The sequence below is a fragment of the Conger conger genome, chromosome 5 (assembly GCF_963514075.1).
Source record: "Conger conger chromosome 5, fConCon1.1, whole genome shotgun sequence".
NCBI lineage: Eukaryota > Metazoa > Chordata > Actinopteri > Anguilliformes > Congridae > Conger > Conger conger.
The window spans coordinates 57,520,410-57,540,324 of record NC_083764.1 but is presented as its reverse complement, the minus strand read 5'-3'; the positions used below and the strand labels follow the sequence as shown (position 1 = coordinate 57,540,324).

Here is a 19,915-nt window from a genome sequence, read left to right as displayed (position 1 = left end):
GTGTCCCTGACCAAGACACCTAACCCCCAAATGCTCCTGACGAGCTGGTAGGCGCCTTGCATGGCAGCCAATTGCCGTCGGTGTGTGAGTGTGTGTATGAATGGGTGAATGAGAAGCATCAATTGTACAGCGCTTTGGATAAAGGCGCTATATAAATGCCAACCATTTACCATTATGTGAGAAACGTAGGATCCTTTAGTAGTTAGCCTAGTTTCAACATGATCGCATATAAACCTAAAGTAAGTTTGCGTTCAGACAGTGATGGGAGGGGAAAGACAGTGTCCAATGTATTTATTCTGCTACAAGCATTCATTAGACTTTAAGCCCATGGATATGGAGTGAACCCTGTGCCGTTTTGTTAATCGACTATCCTTCCTTGCAGGCCATTACATTTGGTTGTTGCACGTCAAGTTAAGTTAATTCATCCCTCGAGGGAAGACAGCAAGGTAAGGGTTTGTGTGTTAGTGGACCCAACCCATTTTATTTGTCTTGCTTCATTCACGTGATTTCCGTAGTTGAACCGACAGATCGGAGATATCGCAGCCGTCAGAAAGTTTTCATACTACTTGCCTACAACTCGAGAGGTTGACGTGCACGGGTTTTCGCAGTCGGGAGGTGATAATTCCAATACGACCTGCAAGTTACTTGGTAAGTTTCATCGTTCTCTCAAAATACGTCTTACATCGACTGCACTTGAACTTGATAATAGCCTACAGCTCGTGAGAGACTTAACGCTCACTCTAGCAGCAAGCCGTTTTAAAATTTAATTATAGGTTAGTTTCGGTTATCTTTGTCTATCCAGAATTTCGTTTGAGATTCTACAACTGTATTTTGACGACTCATAATTAGCATACCATGTGATCTGTTACGATGATAGTTCAAGATATCTACAAGTGTATCGTGACTAGTAAAAAGGCTGCAGCTACTGTAAATATTGACGTAATTCGACTTCATACGCGTAGGCTACGCACTATCAGGGCGTAGTCGAACTACCATTGAGGACACGGGGGTAATGTGTTCTTACATTATTTATTCCCATGTACATTTCCAAAGCCCATACCTGCCAACTCGACTCTTCTACCGTATTTTAAGGCAGTATGCCGGTGTTCTCCCGTTTTGTTAAATCAAGTTAGCTTTTTCCCTTCTTTACATTGGCTTGGCTCCTTGGTTTTTCACGGGCACACACTGGCACACACACCTTCCACCACAACGGGAAAAAAACTCCCGTACTTTATAACGGAAGGTATTTAATTAAATTAATTTAGTAAGAACAACAGTTACAATTCAGAGATTATTCTCCAGAGAAGGATAATATTTTCTGAAATTTAAGCCTAATCCAGAAGCAACATTTAAATGCATCCTCAAAAATGAACACATGAATCTTAATTGTTTGTTGTTTGTAAAGTTTTATAAAAAAAAACTTTACATTATTTTCCATAGTGACGTGTGGTATCGTGTTATGGCTGAAAATGTACCCGTATATATCTGTTAGAAAATGTATAAAGTCATTTTCTTTCCTTAAACCAATTTGAAAATGACAAATTCAAATTGAACATGAACAAGATTTTTTTCTCAAATATGTAGTCAAGACACTAAAGGTACCACCATGAGTATCATTTTTTAATGTGGGAATTGTCCTGTTATTTATCTGAATAATACTCCATACTCAAATCTCAACTGAAGGCTGAAACACATATTTGATTATAACATCATGTTGCCAAAGGTTGCACAAGATTTCATTGAAGGCTCAAAATAATAAACTACCCACAACTTGTCATGCCATACTTTCAACAGCCAATATTCTTTCCATAACACCAGATGTAACAATTCTTAGACCTTCACAATTGAATAAAATGGTGACCATTGGTTTTGTTGTGTTTATATATGTTATGTTCCTGTGTTCTGTGTGTTAGTTTATCATTGTTTATTATCTTTAGTCTTGTAATTTATTATTTTTCATATTCATGTCTGGTGTTCTGTTTATATTCATTAGTCTTTGCACTCGTCTTCCCCTTTGATGTCTGAGTCTGAATGTTTACTACTAGCCCAGTCACTCCCTTGTCTGCCTGCCCCACTATTTGGGTGTTTATGGTAGTTCCGGGATTCAATCTTCCTTCCAATCTTGCATTCCTTACTTCCTGCTTCGCACCTGTCTCTCTCTATCTCTGCATCTCCTGATTCTCTGCAATTGTCTACTCTCTAGTCCGGAGCCGTTTGTATTACATGTGTGTCATTGTGAATCCAGTCCGCATTTTTGTTTCCCCCTCGTTATTGTCCTATTACCCTTTCATGTGTCTCACCTGATGTTTATTTGTTAGACCGCCCTCACTCCCATGCCCCGCCTAGTTTGTCTCATTCCCCTGTGTATTTATACCTGTCCTTTTCAGTTGCACTGTTAGTTCATCTTGTCTTGTTTTCTTGTCCTGAGCCCTTGATTCCTTCCCCCAGTTCTAGCCTCCTTGCCCTTGCCCTTGCCCTTGCCCTTGCCCTTGCCCTTGCCCTTGCCCTTGCCCTTGCCCCTGAGTCCTTGCCCTTGTTTATCTGGTTTTCTGGTTTTGATCCCTGCCTGCTTCCCTGGACTCTTCTTTGCTTTTTGGATATGTGTACCTCTGCCTTTTTGGACTGACCCCCTGGATTTCGACCTTGGCTTGTTTTTTTTGACTCCGTCAATACATAGCTGTTTTTGAGGATATCATGAAGCCTTGTTCCAATAGAAATAACTAGATGGTATTTATTACATATCTAAAACAAATTTGAACCTAAGACAATAGAAAGGGTTAAAGTCTTGGTAACCAACCCTGTTCCTGGAGATCTACCGCCCTGTAGGTGTTAACTCCAACCCTAACAAAGCGCACCTCATTCAACAGCTAGAGCAGGGCTGCCCAACCCTGTTCCTGGAGATCTACCGCCCTGTAGGTTTTCACTCCAACCCTAACAAAGCACATGTCATTCCACAGCTAAAGATCTTGTTGAGCTGATCATTAGTAGTCAGTTGTGCCAAATTAGGGTTGAAGTGAAAACCGACACAGGATGGTAGACCTCCAGGAACAGGGTTGGTTACCACTGCATTGAAGGGAGAAACCCCCGGCTTAACACCTCACCCTACCCCTGCCAAGATCACTTAAAGATGTAGCTCAGACTGCAAACAATAATATGCTATGCTATATTGCGAAGTACGCATTCTGCTCCTGTGTCCATTTTGTAGCCAAACATGGCCATGACAAAGTTAATGCGAGCCATCAGAGTGTCCGAGTTTGGAGGACCGTCTGTTTTAAAATTGCAAGAAGATATTCCCGTTCCAACCCCAGGTCAGAAACAGGTAAACAATGTGATCTACTTTTCTATATTTTGGCACTGTATAAAACAGTATCCGACCTAGCTAACTGTTCTTTATATTATAATAAAATTATTAAAATGTCTCGGTGGTTGCAAAAATGAGCTGTGATCCTACATGTTTAATCTGTTGCAGGTATTAATTAGAGTACAAGCCTGCGGTGTAAATCCTTATGAAGCCTATCTCCGCTCTGGAGCATTCCCTGTGAAACCGAACCTGCCATACACCCCTGGATCGGATGTGTCTGGGGTTGTGGAAGCTGTTGGAGACGGCGTGAGCTCTTTCCAGGTACTCTGTCCATTCTTGGGTTTGGGTTTCATTTCATGCTGTAAAATGGCGGGTTTTGCTAGAGAAGCATATCTATTGCATATCTATGCATTTGGAATTAAACTGTGTAATGAGAGTAGCCTACTTCATTCTAATATTTCTTCAATGTTATTTTCTAGATGTGAAGCTTTATACTGGTTGAATGTTGGTGGCCTAGTGAAAACCAGACAAGCAATGGATAAGGCAATTAAATACCTGAAAAACCACAGGAGAAAGTTACTAAAGCATGTTTTTGGGTGGAAAAAATCACCTTCGTGCAGACTGTGGTTCCTCAGGTTCTGTGTCATCTAACCTTCAGTAATGGATTGAGAAATATTTATACTAATGTAAATAACCTTTTCCCGTTAGTCAGGTGACCGGGTGTTTACCACAGCCACAGAGACTGGGGGCTATGCTGAATACACCGTAGCGTCTGAAGACTCTGTCTACCAGCTGTCTGATTCCTTGGATTATAAGCAAGGAGCTGCAATTGGTAGTCCATACTTCACTGCATACCGTGCTCTCTTCCACAGGTAAGTAAAAAAATACAGTTACACCACAGCACTAGTATTAGGACAGAAGCCTGAAACGCCTTTGAAGAAAAAAGAGTATTCCATGCCAACTCCAGCACCACTTGGATTGTTCTCTTTTTATGTGTGTTGGTGGCAAAGAATCTTGGGGTGACTCTTGATAACTGCCTCACCCTGGCTCCACAAGTATCCTCCACTGCCAGAACCTGCAGGTTCTTTCTGTATAATATACGCCGTATCCGTCATCTCCTGACTGAGAGAGCCACCCAGCTCCTAGTCCAGGCGCTTGTCATTTCCCGCCTGGATTACTGCAACTCCCTCCTAGCCGGTCTCCCAGCGTGTGCCATCAAGCCCCTCCAGCTGGTCCAGAATGCTGCAGCCCGCCTGATCACCAGTCAGCCCAGGTCGGCTCATGTCACCCCGCTTCTCATTGGCCTCCACTGGCTTCCTATTGCCGCACACATCCGTTTCAAGGCCCTAGTGTTGGCATTTTAGGCTGCTAAGGGGACTGCCCCACCTTACATACAATCCTTGATCACTCCCTACTCCCCAGCTAGACCACTCCGGTCTGCCAGCTCTGGTCGCCTTATGGTTCCCTCTCTACGTGCACCTGGCGGTCGAGCTGCACGTTCACGCCTGTTTTCCGTTCTGGTTCCTCAGTGGTGGAATGACTTGCCTACCACTGTCAGAACAGCAGAATCCCTCCCCCTATTTCGACGCAGACTCAAAACCCACCTTTTCAAACTCTACCTTAGTCCTCCCTCCTGATTTCCCCTGCCCCTCCTTTCTGATATCCCTATCCTTGTCTAACCCCCCCCCAAAAAAATAAATAAATTAAATTAAATTTAAAAAATGTGCACTTATGATGACGACTATGTTTAGAACAGCATTTCCTGTGTATTTTGCTAGTTCTTGATGTGATGCTTTGACTTATGGTAGAACCTATGCACTTGGAAGTCGCTTTGGATTAAAAGCGTCTGCCAAATGACAAAAATGTAAATGTAGACAATGATGAGATATGACATTCTAGCTTCATACGACAACATTTTAGCTTCACTCCATTTAGTTTTGCCAGTATGAGCCAATATGTATACTTTTAGAGATAAAAAAAAAGGGTCCCCAGTGAAAAAAAGTTTTCTGATATGAATTCTATATACAAAATTACCTCAAGATTTTCAAAGGTTTAGGTGTTCTCCTTACAAAGTTAAGGACGTGAAAATCAAATTTTTCATTACAACACCCAAATCATTTTAAATGGCTCTACCGGAAAGACTAAAGGGAATGTGAAGGTAAAAGATTTCAGTTATCTACCAACAACAAAAGAGGTGGTGTGATGCCTCCTGGATTTGTCATGGAATAGCTCAGCAACCATTTTCTTCCGTACAATGAATTTGAGTCAGCAGGCCTACACTGTCAAGGAGCGACTGTGTGACGCTTGCTGAAAGTGCATGTGAAATCCATGATTTAAATGGCTGATGGGTGCTGTATTATCTTGGTACATTTCAGAGCACACAGCAAAGCAGGAGAGACTGTTCTTGTTCATGGAGCTAGTGGAGGGGTAAGAGAAGCTGATGCATAGCTTACAGTCTTAATGCAAACATTCATAGGTTGGAAGACTGGTGTACTAGCAGAATCATCAGGACACTGGCTGTGTGAATGGGTTCCCTTAGGTAGGAGGTGCAACATGTCAGATTGCCAGGGCCTTTGGGATGAAGGTACTGGGGACAGCAGGAACCCCTGAGGGACAAGCATTGGCAAAGAAGAATGGAGCTCACCTGGTCTTCAACCATAGAGAGAAGGACTACGTCAAGAAAATCATGGTAGGGTAATCCCTGCATGCAAAAAGAAGCCACTGTTGGGACAGTGTTGGAGATTGGAGATTAGGATGGCAATTGGATATATAACAGCCCCAAATTGGGCAATTTTGAAGATTGTATTTAGCACCCAAGACTTGCAATAGTTTTTGCACACGTTGCTGATGGCAGGTGTCAGATGATAACGGGGGAGGGGTAATTGGCAATGCTAGATTAGGGAGAAGAAAATAAAGCAATGGCGATCATCATATACAGTAGTTCATACAGAACAACCCAAAATAGTTTTGTGAGAGGTACTTACCACTTCTGTAATGTTTCTCTGGATTTACATTTAGGATGCTACCAATGGACAGGGACTGAATGTGATCGTTGAGATGCTGGCCAATGCGAATCTCAGTAAGGACCTACAGATGCTTACATATGGAGGCAGAGTGGCGGTGAGCATTTCATTCCTTGATATGAATTTCTTTGCCATGGCTCCGCTGCATCCTCCTCATCCTTGGTCCACTATTATGCCTTTGTTACAGGTAGTGGGCAGCCGCGGTCCCATCGAAATCAACCCTATGGAGACCTCCATGAAAGAAAGCAGCATCATTGGCGTGGCCATCTTCAGTTTAACTAAGGTAATGTGGCGCCATGGCACCTGTAGTTGTGACCTCTAGTGAAATTTACTCCACTACTTTACACATGTTGGAAAATAAAGCTTATGTCAAATAACTGTATTGCGCAGTATTTTCTGTGCATATTTATCAAGGGTGACAATGATCCTGGAGCTCACTGTATATAATCTACAAGCCACTGCCGCTAGCACAACACCAGTGGATTTCAATCTCTTCGCTACTCTGTTGAATAGAACAGAATGCCCTTAAAGATGGCAGACCTCAATCCATTTCTGGTCATGGCAGGGCCGTGGAGAAGAAGATGGATGAAATAAGTGATTGGAATTAAGCCCATGTGTCTTTTTCTGTGCAGGAAGAGAGGGCAGAGTGTGCGGCGGCTCTCCTCGCTGGAATGGAGTCCGGTTGGCTGAAGCCTGTTGTTGGTCCTCAGTACACCCTGGACAAGGCCTCCCAAGCTCATGAAGACATCATCAAGAGCTCTGGGGCAACAGGGAAGATGGTGCTGACCATTTGATCCCAGCTCCTGGCAGATTCAGATACTGCAATATTAACTAGCACAATGCTTCTAACAGCATTTCTTTAACTTTCTTTAAAACGAAATAAATGGTGCGTAACAAGATAATAGATATCAGCACGCAAAAAAAAAAAGTTTGCTTCAGGGGTTAAAATGAAAGGTTGAGACACAGCGGGGTGATTCAATTAATTGCAAACAAGTGTCGCAAGTCGTACACTTTCACACAGAATTAAAAATGTATACATTTTGTTTTTGTAAGAAGAATTGTGGATTTGTGTTTAATTACAACTTTTAAGATTATACAATGAGAACAAATGGTAATTGTGAATTTTAATTCATTTTTGTATTAAATTAAATGGTAAATGATTGGCATTTATATAGCGCCTTCATCCAAAGCGCTGTCCAATTGGTGCTTCTCATTCACCCATTCACACACATACACTCAGCAGTGATTGGCTGCCATGCAAGGCATCAATCAGCTCGTCAGGAGCATTTAGGGGTTAGGTATCTTGCTCAGGGACATTTCGACACACTCAGGGCGGGATTGAACCGGCAAGCCAGACAACTGCACTTACCACCTAAGCCAATGTCACCCCTATCTTTATTTACTAAAGGGGGATCTTCTGTTGTTTGTCATTTTTATACATATTATACCAATAAATAAATGATGGGTCTTTGTCGCAAACAAGACCTACAGGGCACTGTTGGTCTTCACCATCTCCATCATGTACATAGGATTATGTTCACCCCAAAATGAAAGGTTATAAGCAAATTATTATGATCGTGAAATATGATTTGCAAAAAAACTATTATTAAAGATTAACTATACTTTAAAATGGATTATGGTACATTTTCACTAAAGTGTATAGGTTATAATGGAAATAGCTGAAGTGTCAACACCACCTCCAGAAAATTCTGGTCTAGGATATTTTTGTCACTGCCGAGACACGTTTACTTATCTGAAGTGGCATCCCGCGGTTTTGTATCACTAATTGCTGGTTTCCACACTCCACCCTACCTGGGAGTCAGGTGTGAGGCAGTCTCGTAAATCTGCAGCGCTCGACAGGACAGAAAATGGGGCTGTTCAAACAGGTGGCTGACGTTTATTTAGCTCGACGAATAACGTTTGTTAGATGAATAGCAGTTTGGGACGTCGCCGTTTGTTTGCATGGTGTCCTAACTGGTTCAAAACAAGAAAGGAATCTTCACATTTATCGGTAACTAGACAAACGTCACCCAGGGCCACACCACTCGAGAAAAAGTAGGGGTCCAAACCAAGGATAGAAAAAAAGGGCAATGTATTTTAAATAGATGCAATTTTATTTTCATTGCAACTTGTCTTTAATTTTTTCAGTTTTTCTCTCCGAGTACACTACAGCACGCTGTGTTGCAATATTAAATGTATGCCGTACAAATAAAGTTTTGCTTGCTTGCTTGCTCATCTGTTCCAGGAATTCATGACATGAGACTGAACTCATGCATATGGAGTGAGTCCCAAGCCTTCGTTCAGAAACTAAACCTGGCTGTCGTACACCCCTTATAAAGGAGCGACTTCAGTTTCCTCACCTGTAGCCTGCATTTCAGACCTTTCTGGCTAGCATCGCAAGGTTGATTTCTGCGCGTGAAACATAATGCTGGCAGAATATTGATGACCAAGTGAAAACAAGGCAATCAAGCGAGGACGGGAATTTAATACTACAACTTTCGCTCATGGGCTACTTTCGCCCCCCCCCGTAGTGAAAGAGTGCATTAAAATAATTATCTGACTGCTTTGTGTGAGTACGTGCTATTGAATAGTTAGTTTAAAATTAGAGCAACCATTATTGCTCTAGTCACCCAGAGTTTGTTTGTATGGTAGCCCAAGTGGTACAAAAGCATTGCCAGGCTTTAACGGTTTCCAGTCCAGGACGTATTACATAAATACTGTTCGCGTGCAAGGTCACCTGGTAAGTTGTCAAGAGTTTAGTATTCTCTCTACATGGTTTGCAATTGATAAAGTTATAAAGCGAGTTAACTTTGCAGCTGTATTTTACAACTTTAGGGCAGCGCTACAGTAGTAATTAGCGAGCGCGGTAGCTAGCTTAGGCTAGGCAAGGTAAGTTACTTTCTAGCACGGAAGCATGGCTTGTTTTTGCAGCTTGACCGAAGTCCAAACTGATCAGCAGTTATTTTACCAGATGCCATACAGTTAGCGTTACTATAAAATAAGCATTTGCATATTACTTTGATCACGTAAAGTTTGCACAGCTAACGTTACAAACAATGCTATTACCAAGTACGTGTTCTGTTTCTGTTTTTATTTTGTAGCTATAATGAGCACGTCAAAGTTAATGCGAGCCATCAGAGTGTCCGAGTTTGGAGGACCCTCTGTTTTAAAATTGCACGAGAATATTCCAGTTCCAACCCCAGGTCAGAAACAGGTAAACAATATGATCCATTTCTAACGTTATATGTTCGCACTGTGAAAACTGTCTTTATAATATGTGGGCAATTCAACAGTAATGTGCACCTGAGCATGAAAAAAGAAACGTATATACTTTCCAATTAAACTTATTATGGCACAAAACGTCGATTGTGACCATTTTGAAATCTGATAAAAATGTAGGCTAACAGCGGGAAAATGCTTAAAAATGTATTTTAGTCCCATTACCATTTAAATCAATGCTATCTGGCGGCCATCTTGAAAACATTCAAAACCATATCAGATGGTTTTCTCAATGTCAAAAACTGATATTCAGAACCATTTCAGATGACAACAAATGTGTTCTAATAAAATTAGATTGTGAAGTACATCGTCAGACAATGTTCAGATGTGTCGCATCCATAACCAATTGGTGTCACATCCATAACGCTGGTATCTCCTAGAAAAATCAAGACGAAGATATAAATATTTTCAAAATTGCAATTTTTATGTTCAGCAAAGCCTATATTAAGGAGGATATCAAACTTGCTGCATTAGACTTTTTTATGGCTTAACAATATTTTAAAAAAATAAATAATAAGTAAATAAAAAATTCCCCTTTCCCCTCAGCCAAGTGGGTGCTATGATAACATGCATTAACATTTTTTATCATGTAAAAGAGAGGAATTTTGTTTGTCATTGTCCAAAAGTCACATCCATAACGCTGGAATTTCCCATATGCCTATATAATATATCTTTAAAAAAATCGCTTTCTTTTTTATATTTACCTCTCCTCCAAAAATAAACTGACCATATTAAAACAGACATAATAAAATGAAATTATTAAAATGTCTCCAGTCGTTGCAAAAATCAGCTGTGATCCCACATGTTTAACCTGTTGCAGGTATTAATTAGAGTACAAGCCTGTGGTGTAAATCCACTTGAAACGTATATCCGCTCTGGAACATTCCATCTGAAACCGAACCTGCCATACACCCCTGGATCGGATGTGTCTGGGGTTGTGGAAGCTGTTGGAGACGGCGTGAGCTCTTTCCAGGTACTCTGTCCATTCTTGGATTTGGGTTTCATTTCATGCTCTAAAACAGTGAGTTTTGCTAGAAAATAATATGTATTGTTTGAATGAAACATTGTAAAGAGAGTAGCCTACTTCATTCTGAAATGTTAACTTTTTCAGCGTTACGACACGTGAAACATTACACTAGTGGAATGGTGATGGCCTGGTGAAAACAAGACAAGCAGTGAATAAGGCAATTAAATACCTCTAAGATCACAGGAGAAAGTGCTTAAGTTACTGACGCGTGTTCTTGGGTGGAAAAAAGCAAGATCCTTTGTGTAGACTGTGGCTCCTCAGGTTCTGTCTTGTCTATCCTGGATAGAAAAAATATTTACAAATGTAATGAACCTTTTTCCATTAGTCAGGTGACCGGGTGTTTACTCTTGGCACAGTGACTGGGGGCTATGCTGAATACACCGTAGCGTCCGAAGACTCTGTCTACCCGCTGTCTGATTCCTTAGATTATCAACAAGGAGCAGCCATTGGTATTCCATACTTCACTGCATACCGTGCTCTCTTCCAAAAGTAAGAGAAAAATGCTGTTACACCCCATGAGCATCCATTTTCTTTAATACAGTGAATTTGAATCAGCAGTCACTTATGCACCAATGGCGTGTTACCTTGGTATATTTCAGAGCCCACAGCAAAGCAGGAGAGACTGTTCTTGTTCATGGAGCCAGTGGAGGGGTAAGAGAAGCTGACGCATAGCCTACAGTCATGATGCAAACATTCATCGATTTGCAGACGGTTGACTGGTGTACGAGCAGAATCATCATGGACACTGGCTGTGTGAATGGGTTCCCTTAGGTGGGAGTTGCAGCATGTCAGATTGCCAGGGCCTTTGAGATGAAGGTACTGGGAACGGCAGGAACTCCAGAGGGAGAAGCACTGGCAAAGAAGAATGGAGCTCACCAGGTCTTCAACCATAGAGAGAAGGACTACGTCAAGAAAATCATGGTAGGGTAATCCTACACAAAGCCTTTAAAAATTCACCTGATTTGGTGTGGTCTAACGTGAAAAGAAGCAGCTTTTGGGCAGCAGGTTTCGGAGTTGTATGTGGATCTCCAAGCACTCACAAATTGACAGGATGGTTCCATTGGAGATTCCAGATTAGGCATTTATTATACTTATATCTGCTGCTGTAGCCTTTCTTCTTAAAAGGTTTGATGTGTTCAGAGATGCTTTTCTGCATACTACTGTTGTAATTTGTGGTTGTTTGTGTTACTGTCAGCTTTGACCAGTCTGGCCCAGCTCCTCCACTGACCTCTCTCATTAACAAGGTGTTTTTTTGCTTGCAGAACTGCTGCTCACTGGATGTTTTTTGTTTTTCGCATGATCATCTGCAAACTGTTGTGCATGAAAATCCCAGGAGAACATCAATTTCTGAGTTATTCACACCAGCCTGCATTTGCATTTCATTGCTGCCACATGATTGGCTGATTTAAATATTTGCATTTATAAACTGGAGTACAGGTCTTCCTAATAAAGTCCTCAGTGAGTCCAAGTTGGGTGACATTTTTTAAAAGATTGTATTTAGCACCAGAGACAGTTTTTTTTACACCAGAGTGAGTGCATCAGAGTGCACTTCCTGGTGCTGACGGGGGAGGGGCAATTGGCAATGCTAAATTAGGGACAAGAAAATAAATGAATGGGAATGATGATATAGTTCATACAGAACATCCCAAAATAATTTTGTAAGAGGTACTTATCATTTCTGTAATGTTTGTCTGGATTTATGTTTAGGAGGCTACCAATGGACAGGGACTGAATGTGATTGTTGAGATGCTGGCCAGTGTGAATCTCAGTAAGGACATACAGATGCTTACACAAGGAGGCAGAGTGACCGTGAGTATTTAATTTTTTGATGTGAATTAATTTACCAAGGCTCTGACGCTTCATCGTCATGCTCGGTCTACTTTGCTGCAGATAGTGGGCAGTCGCGGTCCGATCCAAATAGACCCACAAGACGCCATGAGGAACGAGAGCAGCATTATTGGTGTGATCCTCTTCAGTCAAACAAAGGTAAGTTGGTCCTGCTACTAGCTGTAGTTGTGACCTTTAGTGAAATTTACTCTTGTCTACTTGAAGAGTTTGTAGCGCTTGGGTTGATTCCAGTTGCTTATTGTCACTCCTTACTCACTTGCATCTCTTCCTCGCGTGCTTTCCTCCTTGGCTCCACCCAAACGGAGCAGGTGAAGAAGAGATTCAATGATGAAATATGAGGACAGTAAACTCAAAGCAATGTGCACAGTGCAGTCTGCAAGTGTTTGCACAGTTTCTGCTCTTTTGGCTCTGAACTAGAACACATTGGATTTGAAATGAAACGATGAATGTAGGTTAAATTGCAAACCGTAACCTTTAATTTCACGGTAGTCACATCCATTTTTTTTTTATTTGACCTTTATTTATACAGGGAAGTCCCTTGAGAGCAAGCTCTCATTTTCAAGGGTGCCCTGTTTACAAAAAACATATATAAAAGATACAGGTTGCAACAGACAAGATAAGAGCAGACAAAAAATAAGTTATAAAAAAACAGATAAGTGATAAGACACTAAAAATCAGGTAAAACACGAGCAGTTCTCAATCATGGTACCCACGAGGAACACTCTAAAAGAGTCTAGAGAAACAAAACGATCCAATTTTAGAGTGTCCTGGAGCCTATTCCACTTGTCCGGAGCATAGTGAGAAAAAGCAGACTTTCCATATTCTGTCCTCACGCGTGGAATGAGCAATCTGATGTGTGACTGCGAGCGTGTTCGGCAACTCATAGAGTTGTGAATGAGGAGCGAGGATAAATATGATGGGAGTTTACCAATTAGAGCTTTATAGATGAATAGAAGCGAATGTAGCTCTCTTCGTGCAGTTAGGGACGACCAACCCAATTTTTCGTACAAAACACATCGGTGAGTAAGAAAACCATCACCCGTTACAAAGCGCAGAGCACTATGATACACAGCATCAAGCAGCTTCAAAATGGCTGGAGAAGCATGCATATACACAATATCACCATAATCAAAAACAGACATAATTTGGGACTGAACAATGGATTTCCTGGTTTGAAGAGAAAAACAGGATTTATTCCTGTAAAGAAAGCCAATTTTAACCCTCAGCTTCTTTATAAGATGTTCAATATGTGTGCGAAAAGAGAGCTTGGTATCCAGCCAAATACCCAGATATTTAAATGAGTCGACACAATCAATTAGTTCTCCCTGCAGAGAGTGGAGAGAAAGGCTATTGTTAACAATTGACGATCGAGAGAAAAACATCCATTTAGTTTTGTTTGAGTTTAAGACTAATTTGAGATCATGCAGAGATCGTTGGAAAGTGTCGAAGGCTGACTGCAGGCTTGCAGCTGCCTGAGCTGGGGTGGGACCAAAGCAATAAATTATTGTATCGTCCGCATAATAATGGACATTAGTGTGTACAGAAGGGAAAAGAATATTATTTATATAAAGAGTGAATAAAATTGGACCAGTAATGGACCCTTGTGGGACACCCTTAACAACAGATAAAGAGCTGGATCTAAGATTGCCAGCAACAACTGACTGCTTTCTCCCAGACAAGTAGTTAGAGAACCAACTAAGAGAAAGGTCATCCAGGCCAATGGAAGCTAACATACTTAACAAAATACCATGATCAACAGTGCCGAAGGCCTTAGACAGGTCGACAAAGAGGGCAGCACAATGTTGGCGATTATCAAGACCATTCACAATATCATTAATGACGAGGGAAGTGGCAGTAACAGTGCTATGACCGGGTCTGAATCCTGATTGGTGTGAGTGTAGGATATTGTATGCGTCTAAAAAAGCCCGCAGCTGTTCAATTGCCAGGGTTTCTAAAACCTTAGCTAGGCAGCACAGTCTAGAGATGGGACGATAATTGTTTAGGTCACTGGTGTCACCCCCTTTAAACAGGGGCACAACCTGTGCGGACTTCCAGACCGTAGGGATTTCACCGGAGATAAAAGTTAGGTTAAAAATGTGAGCAAGCGGGGAGGCGACCAGGTGAGCACTGAGACGCAAAAGATATGGGGCTATGTCATCCTCACCCTTAGACTTTTTAATATCCAGATGGGAGAGTGCCATGAGAACTTCATAGTCACTAACCGGTCTAAAAGAGAATCTATTAGCAGGAGGGGGGGAATCCATATTGAATGATCTGCGTAGGAATTACATCCCTTTTTGTACATATACATAGTCCTCCCAATAACTAAATTCCAAATAACTCGAAAGGCCATGAAACGTCAAGAATAAAGACTTGTTACTGAATGATTTCTTATACCTGAATTAAGGAAGCAATTGAATATACCAGAAACAGCTGAGAATTCAACTGCCCAATTAAAATAAACTGTGGGGGACTGCGAATAAAAATGTGCTTAGTACAGTGTAGAGCCAAAAGAAAAGAAATTGTCCCGCTGTCCAAATAATTATGGACTGCACTGTATAACTTGGCACGTCGTACATTGTTCCAGCCATGTTCATATTATTCTTGTTCCAGCTGAATGAACTGGAAATTATTATTATTTTGATTTTTTTTCCCACAACCACCCCCCCCCCCCATAATTATTTTTTTATTTCAATTGCAAATACATAACATTTAGATAAAGCCACTCCGTACCCACCCCCCCACCCCTCAACCCATCATGATACCATAATGCAAAGACAGACAGACTTGACAAGACTTGAGAACAAGCAGATGGATAAACAGACGTGCATGACAAGATAATATAAATCCCAGCAGATGGATGGACAGACAGACAGACGGACATGTAGATAAACGTATAAACAAATGGATTGCATAAAGATTAGCATAAAGGGGTTGTTTATGCTCTGATGTAGGAGGTATGAGATGGGGAAGCAAGATGGGGAAGAGATTAAGATTTTGGTGAAGGTTTTCTGGTGTGTGTGTGTGTGTGTGTGTGTGTGTGTGTGTGTGTGTGTGTGTGTGTGTGTGTGTGTGTGTGTGTGTGTGTGTGTGTGTGTGTGTGTGTGTGTTGGTTGATGGGATTAGCTGAATGAACCCTTAAGCAAAAGATCTTTATCATACAGCTGGGCAAAACAACTTTATCTAACGGCTGTTGAACAAACGTACAAAAGCTAACGTGATTCCTTCAAAATTATCCCTTTAATTATCCGCAGTATCCAAGCTGAAGTCTCCTCCAAGGAGCATTTAACACAATGTAATGTCCTTAAAGACAAGTTGAAATCAGAACTGACATTTTCCTTAATTTGGTCACTTCTTTATAACCATACAAACACATATTAAAGTATATATTCCTGGAAAACAAGATTTTATGAGATTTTGCGTCATTGTGTACAAAGTGTGTGTGTGTGTGTGTGTGTCCATCAGATGTCTGTCAATTTTCCGTTCCCCCTCCAAACAAAATCCTTTTCACATAAGCATACATCCTCATTTGATGTGCCCCTCCTCATTTGAAGTCCGTCAATTTGTCACCACCCTTCAGAAACTCCCCCCAACAGATCCATTTCACTTGTGTACATGTCATATGGAAGCTAGTGCTGCTCTAACTTCCGTTTCAGCATGTCTTTAAAGATGGCAGGCCTTGTCCAATTTCCGGGTCATGGGAGGACCGAGGTGAAGAGGATGGATAAAATAAGTGATTGGAATTAAGCCCTTGTCTTTTTCTGAGCAGGAAGAGAGGGCGGAGAATGCGGCTGCTCTCCTCGCTGGAATTGAGTCCGGTTGGCTGAGGCCTGTTGTTGGTCCTCAGTACACCCTCGACAAGGCCTCCCAGGCTCATGAAGACCTCATCAAGAGTTCTGGGGCCACGGGGAAGATGGTGCTGACCATGTGATCACAGCTCCTGGCAGTTTCAGATATTGAAGTGTTAAATCCCTGTGTTGTGATTTAAGGAAGATTATTGCCATTCCGTTAGTCTGATGAACACTGTCGGAATGGGGATCTTGTTACTGTTGCATGCTGTTGGAATTTTTTGACGGTTGTCAGTGGTCACTAGATCACTAGCTTCTAACAACATTTATATATTTTCTAAATGACAGATGATGTATGGTGATAAGTGGTAACAATGTATTTAAGATGTCAAGATAATATAACATGTAAAGATAATACATTGATATATTAACACTGATTAATACTTAAATAAAGTCTTCAATTGTTATTCCAGTTTGTGTCTTTGTGTAAGCTATTAACTGGCATTACGTTTTCAGTCATTAAACTCCATATTTAGCACATCGACTTCCATACCTGCATCACGAGGGTCCTTTCCGTCTGGTTGTGGTGATGTCCTGCCATGTGTTGCTTAAAATCCACCTTTTCAAAAGCAGTACCACGTGATTTTCCCCAGCAACTAGGGATGTCTTTAGACCCGCACCGTGGAAGCTGCTGGATCTGTGTGTCTGTAGAGCCGACTGTAAAACGAGTCAAGATTAAAAAGTAATTTGATTCTGACCTTCACTTTCTTGATGGTTAGATTACTCGGCATGGGGTTCTGAGCGTTCAGGCGTTGCACGTATTCGGAATGAAACCTGCAAGCCAAGAATTTAATCTAAATGCGCACCTGCTGAAATCATGAGTCACCTAAATTCTGGGTAAGTATAACGGCAACATACCTAACTTATATTTGGCTTGCTAGCCAAATACCAGTAGCCCGCATCTGTGTCGCTTGCCCTTTCGTGGCTTGTTCAGAGAAAATGAATAGCTGTTTGAACCGATTAAAATGCGTAAGATGCACGATGCTGTGATATTGGTTTTATTTTTCTGTAGCTAATCTAGGTAAATGTCTTTTAAGCTCTGTCTTAATATGCGAGTATAGATTGTATTTCATTAAAATTCTGCAGTTCTCAGGTTCGTATTATATTATTGCAGTCCTATTTTCTATTCACTATTTGTTTTTAGATTCGCGTTGATGTTGAACAGCATAGTGAAATATTTTCTGACGGCACAAACGTATTTATCATGCAGCAGTTTATTTATTACTGTTGCTTAAAAACGTTTACTCTCGTTAGAAAACGGTGAATTATATTACTAATAAAAAATCTAAAAGCAGTAGCCGATCACATTCTCACATGAGGTGATCAATGGCTTCATCGTCTACATAAGTTGTGTAACAGGCTGCAGTTTTAGTTTATCTGTTATGCTTAATGGGTTTGAATGAAATAGACAACTGAATAGTCTAGCATGATGGAACGGGCGGTCTGCTCCCAACTGTCCACTTAGCTTCTCCAGAACAATCTCCATGACCCCAACCAGTCTGGCTTCAAGAGTGGCCACTCCACTGAAACCGCCCTGCTCGCGGTCACTGAGGCACTCCACTCTGCTAAAGCAAAATCCCTCTCCTCTGTCCTCATCTTCCTCGACCTGTCAGCCGCCTTCGATACAGTCAGCCATGAGATTCCCGCAGGGCTCGGTTCTTGGGCCTCTCCTCTTCTCGCTATACACCATGTCTCTTGGTTCTGTTATCTGTTCCCACGGCTTTTCTTATCATTCCTACGCTGATGACACCCAACTCTTCATTTCCTTCCCCCCCGACACCCAAATCACCACACGGATCTCTGCCTGCTTGGCTGATATCTCTGCGTGGATGACTTCCCATCACCTGAAGCTCAACCTTGCCAAAACTGAGCTTCTCTACATCCCTGCTAAGTCCTCTCCGTCAATTGACCTCTCATTGACTGTTGAGGACTTTGTAGTTTCCTCCTCCCGTACGGCAAAGAATCTTGGGGTGACTCTTGATAACTGCCTCACCCTGGCTCCACAAGTATCCTCCACTGCCAGAACCTGCAGGTTCTTTCTGTATAATATACGTCGTATCCGTCATCTCCTGACTGAGAAAGCCACCCAGCTCCTAGTCCAGGCGCTCGTCATTTCATGCCTGGATTACTGCAACTCCCTCCTAGCCGGTCTCCCAGCGTGTGCCATCAAGCCCCTCCAGCTGGTCCAGAATGCTGCAGCCCGCCTGATCACCAGTCAGCCCAGGTCGGCTCATGTCACCCCGCTTCTCATTGGCCTCCACTGGCTTCCCATTGCCGCACGCATCCGTTTCAAGGCCCTAGTGTTGGCATTTCAGGCTGCTCAGGGGACTGCCCCACCTTACATACAATCCCTGATCACTCCCTACTCCCCAGCTAGACCACTCCGGTCTGCCAGCTCTGGTCGCCTTACGGTTCCCTCTCTACGTGCACCTGGCGGTCGAGCTGCACGTTCACGCCTGTTTTCCGTTCTGGTTCCTCAGTGGTGGAATGACTTGCCTACCACTGTCAGAACAGCAGAATCCCTCCCCCTATTTCGACGCAGACTCAAAACCCACCTTTTCAAACTCTACCTTAGTCCTCCCTCCTGATTTCCCCTGCCCCTCCTTTCTGATATCCCTATCCTTGTCTAACCCCCCCCCAAAAAAAGGAAAATATGCACTTCTGATGACAACTATGTTTAGAACAGCATTTCCTGTGTATTTTGCTAGTTTCTGGATGTGATGCTCTGACTTATGGTAGAACCTATGCACTTGTAAGTCGCTTTGGATTAAAAGCCTGACTAAAATGTAAATGTAAATGATGCTTAGACGTAGTAGCTGTTGCCTATAATGGATGTGTTCGAGTTGCTCCCCGTAGAAACCCCGTACTAACACCTATAAGTAGCAGATCCAATATTTAATTCTCCATTTGAAATATTAGCATTACACATACTGCTCAAGTACTGCCTTGGGGGAAAGGATATTAGTGATGAGAGTTCGTAATTTTTTGTGTCATTTTATATACATTTCTTATTGTGTTCGGACAAAAATATTGCTAATAGCATTAGCTGCGATATAACAAATGGAATATTCAATTTGGGGTCATTCTGAAAAAGTTACCAAAAATCAACCTCCAGAACATTAGCCCCATTGGATTCGTCGTTCTAGAGATATTGGGTCTGAAAATAATTCTACATACATTTCTACATGCATTTGTACAAAGATTTAGGGCTATTGACCTTTAAAGTATGTAATATGAAGTATGAAGCTCAGGTTTTCAGGAATATTATATGTCATAATTGTCTACCAGCACAGTGAGAAATCCAAGAGGTACTGTTTGGCCTAACTAAGAATGATGCCTATTGAGAGTAGCCTTCCTGTTCAAATCATGGACTAAAATGTGGTATAAGGAAAACGTTTGAACGTTTGGTTTTCTGTGATGAATGCATCTCATGTTTGTTTCACTGTTTTTCTCTACCAGTTTTTTATCAGCCTATAACAGCCTCGCAGATACTTTAATAACACTAGGATAAGACGTCATCTCCGGCGAGCTGGACTGGTATGTCACAGGGGTTTACCTTTTGTTGAAACTTTGAAACAAGAAATACACT

The 19,915-nt window shown here is 41.8% G+C and overlaps 2 protein-coding genes across 4 annotated transcripts; both read left to right on the top strand.

Moving 5' to 3' along the window:
• Positions 1–508: 508 nt before the first annotated feature.
• Positions 509–7,513, top strand: LOC133128355 (zeta-crystallin-like). Its single transcript, XM_061241779.1, has 9 exons — positions 509–648; positions 3,206–3,319; positions 3,470–3,622; positions 4,010–4,173; positions 5,677–5,728; positions 5,841–5,990; positions 6,320–6,421; positions 6,512–6,607; positions 6,957–7,513. Exons 2-9 carry the CDS (start codon positions 3,212–3,214, stop codon positions 7,116–7,118), a joined length of 987 nt encoding a protein of 328 aa, XP_061097763.1. The 5' UTR covers positions 509–648; positions 3,206–3,211; the 3' UTR covers positions 7,119–7,513.
• A 140-nt stretch (positions 7,514–7,653) lies between these two features.
• LOC133128354 (zeta-crystallin-like) lies at positions 7,654–16,733 on the top strand. Of its 3 annotated transcripts, none has more exons than XM_061241778.1 (9): positions 7,654–8,335; positions 9,426–9,538; positions 10,424–10,576; positions 10,956–11,119; positions 11,230–11,281; positions 11,402–11,551; positions 12,338–12,439; positions 12,521–12,616; positions 16,248–16,733. In XM_061241778.1, the coding sequence occupies exons 2-9, from the start codon at positions 9,431–9,433 to the stop codon at positions 16,407–16,409; spliced, it is 987 nt and encodes a 328-aa protein (XP_061097762.1). In that variant the 5' UTR covers positions 7,654–8,335; positions 9,426–9,430; the 3' UTR covers positions 16,410–16,733. The 3 variants fall into 3 exon arrangements, with proteins under 3 accessions (XP_061097762.1, XP_061097760.1, XP_061097761.1); XM_061241776.1 differs by lacking the exon at positions 7,654–8,335 and adding an exon at positions 8,632–9,064; XM_061241777.1 differs by lacking the exon at positions 7,654–8,335 and adding an exon at positions 9,074–9,213.
• The last annotated feature ends 3,182 nt before the right edge of the window (positions 16,734–19,915 follow it).